Raw genomic sequence first — 13,563 nt, 5'->3', positions numbered from 1 at the left:
ACTCGTTTACCTTGGCTCGCCGGGGCTCCGCCATGCCCTGGCCCCCGGGCGGCCCGGACGCGCACTTGCGGCTGAAGCGATCCGAAGCCAGCCCAGCGCACGGACCTGCAGGCGCTCTCGGCCCACCGAGTCGAGGCGCAGAGTTCAGAGCGGAGGTTGGCAAGCGTGGGCCAGACTGTCGTGTCCCTTCATTCATCCGCGGTTCCCGGTTGGACTTCACTGCGCTTTATTTTACGTTACGGTCCGGCAAAGGCTTTCCTCTCAGCCCAGGGACGGAGAGTTTCGCGCCTACAGGGACTGCAGCGCTTCGCTCTGTAGCGCAGCGGCTGGCCTGTCGCAGCCCGGCTTCTAAGACTCCAAAGAGAGCTGAAAGAGGCGATGGCACCGCAGAAGCGGAGGGGAAAGAGCTCCAGCGGGAGGAACCTCCCGGAGCCAACGACATGTTTCCCCAGCTCCTTCCCCGCAGGAAGGCTCCGGTCCCAGCCCCCTGGGGACAAGCCTGCCGTGCCCCGTCCTTCCCCTGCGAGGAAGCGCTGCGCGGGAGAACAGCGGCGACCCGACGTTGTTACCCCTTGTCTCCGCGCCGGTCCCGGTCCTGAAAGGCCCCAGCGATGCGGAGCGGAGGGATGTGCTGGTTGTTGCATATCAATTGAAGCAAAATTCTCAGGCCAAGAGACAAGTGCCGTCTGAAGCTGCAAATGACAGAGCAAATGTCCGACCCCCATGAGATACCACCTTTTAAGACCTGCATTTGATCTGTTTGTCCCCTTGCCCTGTGTTTGCATTCAAAGATGTCAAATCTGACTGAAGCCCCGGTCTGTGCACACAGAGTTCACCAATACTATCCAAGAACGATAAAGCCAACAGGACAAAAGGTAAAACATTTTGAGTACAAAATGGGCAGAAGTGTGTGCTACCAGAATAGAAACAGTTCAGGACCCTTCCAAGAGTCACAGAAAGATGTCACTGGGACTACTGCCGGGTTCTGAGATGACATCTGTAAACCAGAAAGGCTTCCAGTTTTTACTGAGCATGATTTAATACTTCTGAAATGCTATCATTCTACATGTGAATCAGAAAACACCCAAGAAAATGTGAACCACCACCTCTCTATGAATACGGCTTCCAGCCTCGTCATCACTCTTGACAATCAGTGAGGGTGATACCCCTCATCACAGTGTTTATATTTGTAAATATAAATACATGGTCTTATATATGTTTATATTTAAATAATAAATATGAAGAACACTTTTTCTCCCAGTTTCTTTTCCATACCTGTATTTCTATACCTTCAGATTTAGGCCCTGTTACCTTGTGTGCAAATGTTATGGTGCAGTGTTCTCTATGCTTCTGTTGTGCCAATGTACTTAGAGGCTTCTGCTCATGGTAATTTAGTGCTGCACCTTTTACCCAACCAACCAAACATCTCTCCAAACCAACCTCCAGCATCTGGAGGAAAACAGTGGTGGTTTTAAAACAATTGCACCAAAAACAGGAAAAGCATGGGAAGAGAGAGAAGAAAGACCATTAATGGAAAATCATCATATTTCTTAATGTAAAACAACAAATATTTTGTGTTTTAATGCAGGAATCAAACCATAATTTGTGATTCATTACAGAGATTAGGCAGCCCTGTCAAAAATTCTAATAACAGTAAATGACAACATGTATCTAAGAAGTGCAGTACATGACTCAAGACTGCAAAGCCAGCTTGGCCTTGGCTGAGGATGGCCTCAGCTGGAGAACTGTGAATTCCAAACCCCAAGCCAGTCTTGATTCCTAATCTCAAACTAATTTCCTCCAGTAGGAGTGCCACTGAAACTGGAGTTTCACAAAAAGATTCAGCAACATACAAAGAAAGTCTGAGTTCTGGTTTTGTTGGTGATTTTAGGGAAATCACTGCATGAGCAACATTTAGTGTAAATAATGCTTGATTAAATCAAACCACAGTTCCCTCAGAGTATGACTTATTTCTTTCTACACAGCTGCTGTTTAGCCTACCTTACAGCTGAGTTCGGTGTATCACAGGTCATATTCATACACTATCCATACCACAGAATTGTTTTCTGGTACCACAGCATGTAGACATCATAATACAGTGTTCAAATAATTCATTAACATCTAACCATCTTTCCATCTTTGTGGAAAGAAGTATATCTCATTATCTTATAATTAATTTGACTTAATTTGATTTTTTCCTTAATTTTTACCTTGCATTTCTTTTCCTAGGAAATTCAAGACACTACAGGTTCTTAATTTTCTAATTCTCTAGAGCAACTGACTAATTTACCTGAGTAAGAGCAGACAGGAATACAAACATATTCATGAAGAAAGGAAAGGGAGCAATTGAAATGCTCATAGATTACAACTGGTAACAGGATGCAACCCAAGCAGAAGAGGGATATCCAAATGAAAATGATAACAGGGCCACACATGAACCCTGTTCATGTGTGTCCAAACAAGAATGCTCTAACCCTAAAGCACACACATCAAGCTTTCACTGCCTGGCACTGGAACACACTTCAGACCAAGCATCTCTGTGCTCTAACCTCACAAAACAGAAGCTCATGACTCAGAGAAAGCTGGCACAGGGCAGATATGTTTTGGGGCCTGAACTACTACTGAGATGACAGATGACAAACTCAGAGTTCACTGCTTTAAAGCCACAATCAAACATAGATCTTTCTATGAACAAATTTTGGTGCTTCTGCTTAGTAACATTTCTTTCTCTAGTTAAGGTCAGCACAAATGTCAAATAAATCAGCTATATTTCGCCCTCTGAGGCAAAAAAAAAAAAAAAATCTACCAAGTCCATTCCCATTAGACTTCCCCAAACCATCCTTCCATGAAGGAAGACAATTACATAATTCCAGCATTCATCTGAGAAGTAAGTATTATCACTGCCAGAGAAGGGAGCAAAAAGCCCTAAAACTTAGGCTGCAGTGTGTCAGTCATCATTACCTGGGAAGTTTACTGCTTCAGTACACCAGTCCTTGAGAACAAACAAATTTTCAAGTTGTTTTTGATATATTTATTGTCTGACTTGGTTTTTACATTAAATTAACAAACACAATGGACTGATACTGTTACAGGGAAAAAACTTGCCCTAGGAGTTTCCAATCCCAAACATACTGAACAGTTTTAAGAACCTTGGCTCAATGGAAGGATACATTTTCACCACAATGCACCCAGAATCAGAAAAAGCCACAAGTTTTTTCACTTTACACATCCCTAAATATTCCTCATGTTAAGTCATCATCAGGCTTCTACCGCTGTAATTTCCCTTCAACAGCAGGTCAGATTATATAATTTGTTTTAATGTATACTGATCAATATGCATTTTTTGTAAGCTGTTAACATTAAAATATTTGCTTATTACATTATGTAACAGTACATTACATATAAACTGCTACCAAACCCTATCTTCAGAAATCTTCAAAATTTCTTTTCTAAAATTACCATCTTTCATTAATATTGAATAAAAGGTGATTTTATCTGTATCTTTTACTTCAAAGGTTGTTGACAACATGCAGCTCCAACCAAAGAAAGGCAAAATATTAACTGTAAAAATATTTTAAAGAAACAAACAAAAACCTAGTGATTAATTAAACTGCAGATTGCTTGAACCCCCACACTTTTTTTTATGCCAAGAAATAAATATCTGGTTCAGCAGGCAGACCAACAGAGTGCAAATGACTCAGATGGTTGGATAAGATATACAGAACTATTTTGAATAAAATTTCAAAAATAGGTATGCCTTGCATATGCAAGGTTCAGAAGAAATACAAATCCTTTAAGAAAGGGAATATGCCCACTCACACATACCTTTGTATGAACAGGATGAATTTGTATAGTAAAAAAGCGTGGCAATCTTTAATGAAGATGATCAATGAGAAGCCTTTTCCTCTCCAGTATTTCCCACAAATATGCAGAAAAGAATACTAAGGACTTCTTCAAACATCTAATAAGTGCAGTTAATTAGTATAACTCACTAGAGAGAGGTTTCTTCTCTTTGCTGTAGAAGCAAGGATAAACTTTCCATTGCTATTTTAAAGCTAGCAGTAAATAAAAATAAAAATTAATGGTAGTCATGCAAGATAAAAGCTGTTTCCATAAAGTTCTCATTCATGTTGATTTCCATATTTCAGCCAGAAAGGTATCTTTTTGTACTTTTGGATAAAGCATCACATTTTACCTCATCTGAACAAAAATATCTCTCCTTTTTCCTTAGTGACAGAAGAGTTACTGACATATGCAGTCACAATACAATAGCATCACCTCACTTTGGTTAAACATACTTATATCTGAAATTATCTTCCAGGCATTATTATGATAGAAAAAAGTTAAAGCAACAATATTAAACAATATTTACCTTTTATACTAGAAAATAAGAAATTCAATGGAGACACAACTTTGCACAGTGTAATTTCAATTAATTCTACAACTTCAAATACTAATGGTCTGACACATAGGTACTTTGTTTTTAAATTAAATTTTAGAGATGCATATTACTTTTCTCCTCATTCACCAAACTTCTGTGAAAAACTGAAAAAAACTAATTTTATCCCTGTTTTCTTTATCTATGTAATCAAAAGCTTCTGCCTTTTTGCAGCTTTTCTATTTTATCTTCTTGCTGCTGAATCAGAATTACAATAGGATAATCTGTTCAAATTAATACTGGGTCCCTTTACAACCAAGTCAAAAATCAACCAGAAGAATTTTCAAGCAAACTGCAATGTTTTCTGCTAATTCATACAAATGGTCCCACTGCTTTTGGAGAATTTGTGATGAAATTATATGCCTGAATTACAAGGACATAATACTAATACCTGTTGGCCATGCACCCCATTTTTTGCAGGAGCTTGTAATCACTTTGCAGTAACCTGGAATACTCAAGTATCAGCAAAAAGTTTCTAGCAGAGGTTTAAAAATTCAGTTTTCTGACTTCCCCATTTCTGAACTGAACTTGCAGTCTCTCAGCTGAGACTACATAGCTTCTCTGATAATCCTGAAGCCAGAAAAAAACCTTCCAGTTCTACCAATGTATACTGAAAATCTAAAGCAAGGAATTCAAAAGTGTCAGTAAGAAAATATTTAAATATTTGGAAGTTCAGCTAGATGGTTTAAATGTGACTACCAAGCACCATCCAGATGGCTTCAGAACATCATATAACTGTATTGTTACACTGTCTAATTATATTTTTGCATACCTATGCAAATAGCCAACTCTGACATTTATCCATATGAATAGTCAATTGCTACTTTTAAGTTTAATTTCAAATTGTTTTTCTGCTGCTGGCGGTTGGGGCAATAGTGAGAATGCAGCCTTGTACCTTGAAACTTCTTCACATCCATGTTAGCATATGCATCTGTCCACTAAAGGAACTTTTCAATTAGTTCAATTTTGAGGAAACAAGGGTGGGAAGGGGTGGGGTTAAACAACAAAATGCAAACCCCACCGTTTGTAAGGGGCGGGGGGGAGACACTGTTTTGTTTGTGATACAGCTGAACTGAAAGATAAGTTCACATTTCCTTTATCTGAACAAAGCTCTGAACAAGGCCCCAGAATATGCAAGCCTAAGTGACCCAAGGTTCCCTGTTAGTTGCCATAATTAAAACTGGCATGAAGCATAGAATTATTGTGTGATACAACAAAGATGAGCATAAGAACACTAACCTTCAATAAACAACTAAGCTGATTTTACAGGAAACATATATTCAATAAACCATTTTATACTAAGCTATTCTTATTATGAAATGGAGACAAGGAAAAATAACAGAATAATAGAAGAGATGTTAACAAATCCCAGTCAAACTATCAGCACTTCAGTGTAGACTAGAATCTACTATTACTTTCAGTGTCTGACTTCAGTTGGTGCTGTGACTGTAATAACACTAAAGGTGGCATTTCTTCTCTCCTCTACATTTTTCTTAGCAAAGAGTATACATACATAATCTATGCTTATTAAGTTCTGTTACACACAGACTAACATTGTAACTACCTAAAGTCCAACTGAGGTATATGAAATATTGAGTTGTTTTCAGTCATTGTAGACCATGAGCCATGCAACCATCACAACAGCAACTCCGAACACTGGCAGCATAATGAAGTTCTTGTACTTTTGCCATGATGATTGTTCAACTTCTACCTCATCCCTTCTTCTCTTATTCTTTCTTCGCCCTTTCAATCTATTTTCAAAAGCTTCCAGTTCAGCCTAAATAAAGAGAACCACAAGCAGTTGACATTTGTATTAGAATTAAAACCAAGGAAGTGTGAAGGTTTTAAATAGCATTACCAAATAACATTCAATAGAAGTAACTGTGAGCCAGGGGAAGCTACACATCTCGCAGATGAGATGTTGGCACTACATCCCACAGGTACAAAGCACATTGCTTTCAAATATTAAACCACTGCTTAGATTCCTGTAAAAACATTGCCAAAAATGCAGCCAACTGAAGTTTTGCATGCTCAATTTTTTAACTCAGGCTGAAAATACTAAGCTAAAATAAGATTGTTATTTCCATGATATATGTTAAAAATACATTTTTTTCCTCTTAAAAAACACATTTGCATTTAAGCTATTTTACCAACTTCTATAAGGGCATAGGCTGAAATCATCAAAGACATTCCCTTGCAATAAAGATGCACTCTGCCAAAAATAAATTAATAAAAACATAAGCAACTAAAACTCTGTGCTATTTCCCTCAATTCTGTATATTTGTATGGTCACTAAACTTCAGATTAATTGCTATACACTTAGATACACACAAAAATATTCCATTTGTTAAGTGTTATAACTCAAACATATAATCACTCATATGAATGTAAGAGGTATATAATATCCTCCAGTAGGAAGCCCATGCCTATAGGCCCAAAATGGAGCAAAACAATTGTAAAAGAAAGAATGCCAGGCTTCCAACAAAGAATGGTAGTTTCAGGGTAATGTTTGGAATAGACAGATGTTCCTCATCCCCCTTCACATTTGTTTTAAAGACCATCATGAGAATACAGAAAAAACTCATTTGAGTGTACAAAGCTGAAATGAAACTGGAACTAGGCAGCCTAGAATAAAGAGTAAAGACTAGGACGAGGCTCCAATGAGAAGGTATCTAATTGCTAGGAAGACCTGAGACAGACTAAAATCAGAAAAAGTCTGATGATAACCTGGATTTTTGGTCAAGTTGTTAGCTACCAGAGAAAACATGGTACAAGGCACTAGGGAGCAGAGAAACCAGATGGAGTGAAAGGAAAGAGATGGGAGTAGCAGAGCGCAGCAAGGCAGGACTGGCTTGGCAAAAGGAGCAAGACTGAGCTGAAGCAGAGGAATCATGGACAGTGAACAGGGACAAAGCCTGGCCATGAGAGGAAATAAATCTATGTGACTATGGCTCCAGTGCTGCCAGGAAGAGGAACTAAGACAATACAGTAGGTGCACTATAAACACAAGAAAAAGACTCTTTTGGGAAATGGATAGAGTAGTAGTTTAGTAAATATAATTTTCATTCAGAACTCAAGGTTGCCTGATGTCTGGTGTTCCTTCACTGACAGCAAATATTGGTCAGTTTCACAAAGCAGCTCTTCCCCTCCTGAGCCAGATACCACTGTTAGCAGGAGAAAGGGACCTATTTTGATGTCTGTTCCTTTGTACCTAATAAAGGCAGAAATTGTTGGCACTTCTCTGATGATATGGGAGAAGAGTTCAGACAAAGTCACAGCCTATTTAAAACAAGACTGCTTTTTTAAGGGAGGATTAGCTAGTTGAGAGTAAAGTATTTTAATGAAACAGTTTTTCAAAATATAAAATCTGGAGGCAAGGGCAGAGGTTTATGGTTTTAAAGACAACATGGTAGTATTTCATGACAGTATTTAATTTACTTGAGTGACAGACTCAAGTAAAATTTGGGGCTTCTATAGTTACTATACAATTGTGATCTGTACATTTTAAAAGCAGAAAGGTCTAGGAATTACAATAGTTAAATTAAAAAATAGGGCTCAATTATGTAATAGCTATTGAATTGCTTTCCTAGTGAACTCTACAAAAAACCTGTCTAAAAATAAATATATAATTTAAAAAAACAAAAATACAGAATGAAAAAAGATTTGTAGGCACAGAATATGAGAGAGAAGCCATCACTATCCTTGAAAAACTACCTACAGATTTTGTGTAACTGTCAACGTTCCTGAAGTGTCACCTTAATGACCTCTGAAGTAATGGTTGCGCACAATCTTCAAACAAGCTTAACTTTTCAAGCTAAACAAGCCTAGGGTTTTTATTTAGATAAGAACCTAACTTCTTTGTATATAGACATACTAAAAGTAAAATGGCATGTGTTTATTTGAACTGTATACTCAAAACATCTAGTTCAGTGTTGCTCAGGCCCTGGATTTTGTTCTTTCACGTGTTGTTCACTATATTCTTTCTGCACTGAACGGAGTAGCATTCCCATGGGAAAGTGAAGCTAAATGAATGCAAGTAACAGTGACAAATTGTATTTACTGAAAGTGAGGATATATTTTTATTAAAAGGGGAGGGGAAACACTTGACTTTTTAACTTCTAATGATCTGTTAAAAAATTTTCTTTGTACATAAAAAAGGGAAAATAAATCTTTCCTACAACTCAGTAAATTACACTTCAGGTTCAAGACTTTAACTTCCAATACTGAAACTCTAAACAGCTAGCTTGAAAATTTAACTAAACTTTTACAATGGAGAGGGACAGAGAGAGCTTGGTCTGAATTGTGAAATAATCAAAGCACTGATCTTTTTTCCACCTCTAGCAGTTGTGAAAACCCTGGCCTCACAGGGTGCCTCTGAATGAGAAGCAGAGGAAAAGTTTGGCTGTTAGGGCCATGACAAGAAGCCTAGCCAAGCCATCTCTTCCACTAAGAAACAACTGATTCCATCTGTAAATGGTATTAGCAAAAGTTGCTACCAAATATAGCAAATACCAAAATATAAATGCACAGACTTACTAGAGCACTAACTAATTTTTATATAAAACATTTAATGAAGTACTAATCAAAACAGTTTTAAGAAACTGTGACTAATAGATGAACAGTCTCTACAAAAATGTGCTAATGACATTGAGGAAGGTGGTACAAGATGCAAACTTTTGTCAGAAGGGAGGACACTCAAGAATATACTCTTAATGTGACCCTGCTATAGTGATGTCCTCCAATTTCCATCACAGATGTGAAATTATGAGTTCTAACTTGATAGGAATCAATGTTACATAAAAAGGCTGCAGTAGTTGGTTAGTTCTTGTATGCAGTTATAGAGCCTATTTATTAGTTACAGTCTCTTTTTTTTGCAATTTATTTTGTCCTTTATTTTTTGACTGTTTTTGTCCTACAGCGTCCTAATGCACTAAATAACTAACAACTCTAAGTTAACCTTTTAATAAGGTTCATTATGTATAGGTGAAGTTTTCCATCCCTGAAGTTGCATCCATCACAAAACACATATGCTGGAGCAGTTGCCATATATTGCATTAAGTTACTGCTGTTGGGCTGGAACTGTGAGACTTCAGAGAATGTACAAGCAGAAAGCAATGGTGGTGTGACTGCAGAGAGAAACAATCACTGCTGAAGAACCCAGCCAAAATCCAGCACACTGTGTTGGTAGAGTGAATCTGCTACTGTTTCAGAGGAGCCTCCTTATTGAGACTTTACTAGAGGGACTATAAATTGATTTTGAGCAGAAATCATTAGCATTTGGGTGGGATGCCTTCTGGAATGCATGAAAACAGTGCAAGACAAACATCAGCAAATTTGGCTTTCTAGCTCTAGGACAGTATACGTGTTCTTTACATGTTTAAATGCCCATCAGCACACTTCAGTACTTAGCTTGCAGAACCAACACCTACAGATTTCCTCTGCCCAGTTTGTTTCAGACATCTGTATGTAAGTTACACTTCCTGACCTATCTGCCAGAAGTAACATTTCCAGGGTCAGCTTAGAGAACAAGAAGAATTAGAAGAACTGTCTAGAAGTTATATGTGCTCAATTCTGTAGGCAGCTGAGATATGAATGCTGCAACAAACATTGCGGGATGATCACAAAACAGTGCCTGGTGCTCTGGACAGATGCATAACCGTGTTTTTCTTGCTGGATGAGCATATAAGGTTCCCCTCTGACAAACAAAAACATGCCTTGCTAGAGCAATTTAGATGTAACATTTTCATTAATTGCAAAGAGAGCTTAAATAGTGTGTAAAACAGAAGTTGCAACCCACAGAGAAACTGTCTATCCTAATGAGACTGGGGAAATGGCACAAGTGGATCAGCTCTGTAAGCCTCCTGTGCCCCCTTTCAAGAAGAGAGAAAGCCACTGATCCCTGATAAAAATAGTGTGACATGCAGGTGACCACACAAGTATAAACTAAATACACAGATGCTCTGATAATTGAGTAAAACAAGCCAGAAAGCACACACCAGACATGGAATATGATTTGGTGTCAAATGCTCACTCAAGCACAGGCACATGTGAACTGGCTTGAAGGCATGCAGACTCCAGATGACAAACCTGTCCTAGCCATCACCAACTGAGCTTAGAGTGTTTGCCTGAATGTGATCAGCACCTCCAGGCAGCTGGCACAGCAGCTTTGTGGATTACAATGCCAACCACATACCCTCACCACCAACAGCAATTACAGTAAATACATGTTCCCACCCCAGAGACCTTGAAAGACAAAGACTCATCTAGCTGTCCTTGTTCTTTCATGATAGGAGGGGGAAGGGGAGCTTCACCCAATATTTAAATCTTGCAGAGGCCATTCAGTGTTCTGTAGTGTTTATGCTGCATAAAGTGCTTGATTAAAAATAAATTACATTATACAAAGCTATAGTAATACAAATCTTTATATAGTTACCATTTTGCACAAAATTATGAAAACTGCTTGTAAAAATGTGGCCTCAACCATTGTAAATAATTTACAGCACACAGAGTATGGTAACAGCTGACAGGAATGACTGTGCATACCACATTAAAAACTATAAATCTTTAATAGCATGTAAATTACATTATTTACTAACAAGAACAAGGTGAGGATGATGTGGATGAGGAAAAAGAAAGGCTAATACCTGTTGTCTTCGCTTCTCCTCTTCAAGAGCAGCTTTGGCTTCTGCTTCTTTTATCTGTCCAGACACACAAGTTATAATAAACTGTTGTAAACAGCAGCTAAACCTATTTTCTTAAGAAGTCATAATTACTCCTACAGAATGGTTCTCAGCAAAAGCCTGCAAACTTTCCATCATGTGAGCTCCACCATCTGAAAGCCATATGAAAAGTAGTCATGCAAGTTACGATTGATAACTCTACAGAAATATTGTGCAGAGTTCAAGAAAGCAAATTAAATGCTAGAAAGTATTAAGAAAAATATGGTGCAGAAAACATTGTCAATACGTAAAGACACCACGTACTTCAATCTTAGCACCTGCATTCCATTTTGGTCCTACAATAATAAATAAATGTAAAACCTGAACGTATGCAAACGACAACAGGATGGAGTGGCTCCCATCTGAAGAGATGCATTACTAGGATTCATCAGGTGACTAACAGGACACCAAATCCAGGAGAGTACGCAGATGCCAAACAGGCATAAAACATCAATAATTATTTCTCATAATGCAAAGGCATAAAATGAATTTACCAGGAGGCTGGCCCACAATAGAGGAAAAGTATTCTACTCCCACAGAGTATTTGGCTAAATCTCGAATTTCAGTGCTGCAGGACATTTGTAGATGCCAAAAGTTTATGTCAACTGAAAAACAACCAGGCATGCTAATAGGAGTTAAATCCAACAAAGGCCATTAGAAAGACACCATCTCACCAGAAGTCTCACACGTTCTCAACAGAAGAGTATATGGGAGATGTTTATATATCTCCCTTTTTTTTTACCTTTTTTAGGCTTTTAGCATTGCAGTTACTGAATCACTCCCTTAGAAAAATTAGATGTAAAAACCTATTAATAACTTGAAATGAAAAAAATCTTGATCCTAGTAACTGGGTGATTTGCATACTAAAAATGAAAACAGTTTACTGAATACTGTTTGCACAGGTAGAATTGATTACAAATAATTTCCAATTCAAGAGCTTTTGATAACTAAGGAGACAGCACACTAGCTCATGCATTAGCACACTGTGGCTCAAACAGCAGGCACTGGGGGCAGGGCCAAAAGCACAGTCCTATTTGCAGGTTTTCTGACTAATTTTTAAATTACTAAACCTTGTATCAAATAAAAGCACTATTGAGAATTTCATTAATCTAGATACAATGGCAATGCCTCTTCAGAAATGTGTTTAAAGGACCTTTTCAGCCATGCACATCTGAAATCTGAAAATCTGATACGCAAAAAACTACACAATGAGCCCCTTCATTTTTCACTGCCATCTAATGGCAAAACTTCAGCTATAAAAGAAAAAGTGACCTTCAAATGTGGAAAAGAGCAACAGAAAACCTTCTTTTTACACTGGTATGGTCATATTTGTATGAGATACACAGGTATAATGTACACAGATAAAGGGAACCTTAACTATTATAACCACAGCATGGAAAAACATTTCTAGGACTATTTCTTTAATAAACCGTACAGTAAAAGACACATTCAATTCCTAGGCATCTAGTGAGTAAGAAATGCTTACTCAATAGGTGCCAAACATGAAAAGTTTCATTAAGAATTAATGCACTTTGGTTTTAGAAATTAATGGGTGTTTTGCACATGTGCAAACTAATTTATCTTTGTAAATGTCTGCAGATTTCAAGAAGTTTTCTTCCAGTCTGGACACTTGAAACAGTAATAGACATATATAAAGCACTTTCATCAAGTGTCCATATTAGTAGGCTATTCTAGTATGTCATTTGCATAGTATGTCAACACAGGTTACAAAAAGGTGCCTAGGAAGAATTCAAACAAAACTTTATCACTTTATATAAAAACCCCAAAACAAGTAAATAAATACCCATTCTTCTGAGAAGAAGATACACATAGCTAGGTTGTGCCATCCACTGTGTCTGTAGCATTGCTTACAGCAGAAACTTGTGGCCATTTGCTCACTGCCTTAGACCATTTCTCCCTGTGGATTACAACATCGGGGCAAGACAGTGCTAGTAGTATCTGCTCCAGTCAGACAGCACTGACACTGCACCACTCTGAGACATGCTGATGGGTCACAGCTCATGCACTCTTACTGTGAGCTCACCTTGCTTTAGGGAGGGACTCCATATACTATGAACTTATCTTCTTCACATTCTTCCTGGAACTATTTGTTATGGTTGGTATTACCTAAAGGCATATCCCAAGAGTTTTACCATTTAACCTGCTAGCAAAGTTGCAGGATTTGGTCAGTGTGGTACTTGTTAGAGCTTGTCAATCAATCCTGAAAATCTGAGCAGAAGCTGACTTGTCGGCTTTGCCCATTGGGTTCTTGGGTTGTACATTTATCACATCTAATACTTACCTGATAAAATCCAAGCAATTTATGCATCAATTCTTTTTGTGTATGTTTTTATTAAAGGTTTTTAACAGGAAGGATCATATCCTGTCTCTCTGCGTGACAGCACA

General features: G+C 38.1%; 2 protein-coding genes across 4 annotated transcripts in view; both read right to left on the bottom strand.

The window, feature by feature from the left end:
* The window catches only part of CORIN (corin, serine peptidase), a 126,071-nt gene extending 125,755 nt beyond the window's left edge, over positions 1-316 (bottom strand). The window contains exon 1 of the mRNA XM_059844889.1: positions 11-316. Within this exon, the coding sequence (XP_059700872.1) occupies positions 11-196 (186 nt within the window). The 5' untranslated portion in view covers positions 197-316. The remainder of the gene's footprint in view (positions 1-10) is intronic.
* Positions 317-3,016: 2,700 nt separating this feature from the next.
* NFXL1 (nuclear transcription factor, X-box binding like 1) overlaps positions 3,017-13,563 on the bottom strand; it is a 44,963-nt gene continuing 34,416 nt past the window's right edge. For all 3 annotated transcript variants that reach the window (XM_059844884.1, XM_059844886.1, XM_059844885.1), the window contains exons 21-22: positions 11,083-11,136; positions 3,017-6,215 (exon numbers count right to left, since the gene is read on the bottom strand). In XM_059844884.1, the coding sequence (XP_059700867.1) occupies positions 6,042-6,215; positions 11,083-11,136 (228 nt within the window). In that variant the 3' untranslated portion in view covers positions 3,017-6,041. The remainder of the gene's footprint in view (positions 6,216-11,082; positions 11,137-13,563) is intronic.

This window comes from Haemorhous mexicanus, chromosome 4 (assembly GCF_027477595.1).
Source record: "Haemorhous mexicanus isolate bHaeMex1 chromosome 4, bHaeMex1.pri, whole genome shotgun sequence".
NCBI classification, from domain to species: domain Eukaryota; kingdom Metazoa; phylum Chordata; class Aves; order Passeriformes; family Fringillidae; genus Haemorhous; species Haemorhous mexicanus.
This window is presented reverse-complemented; position numbering and strand designations above follow the sequence as displayed.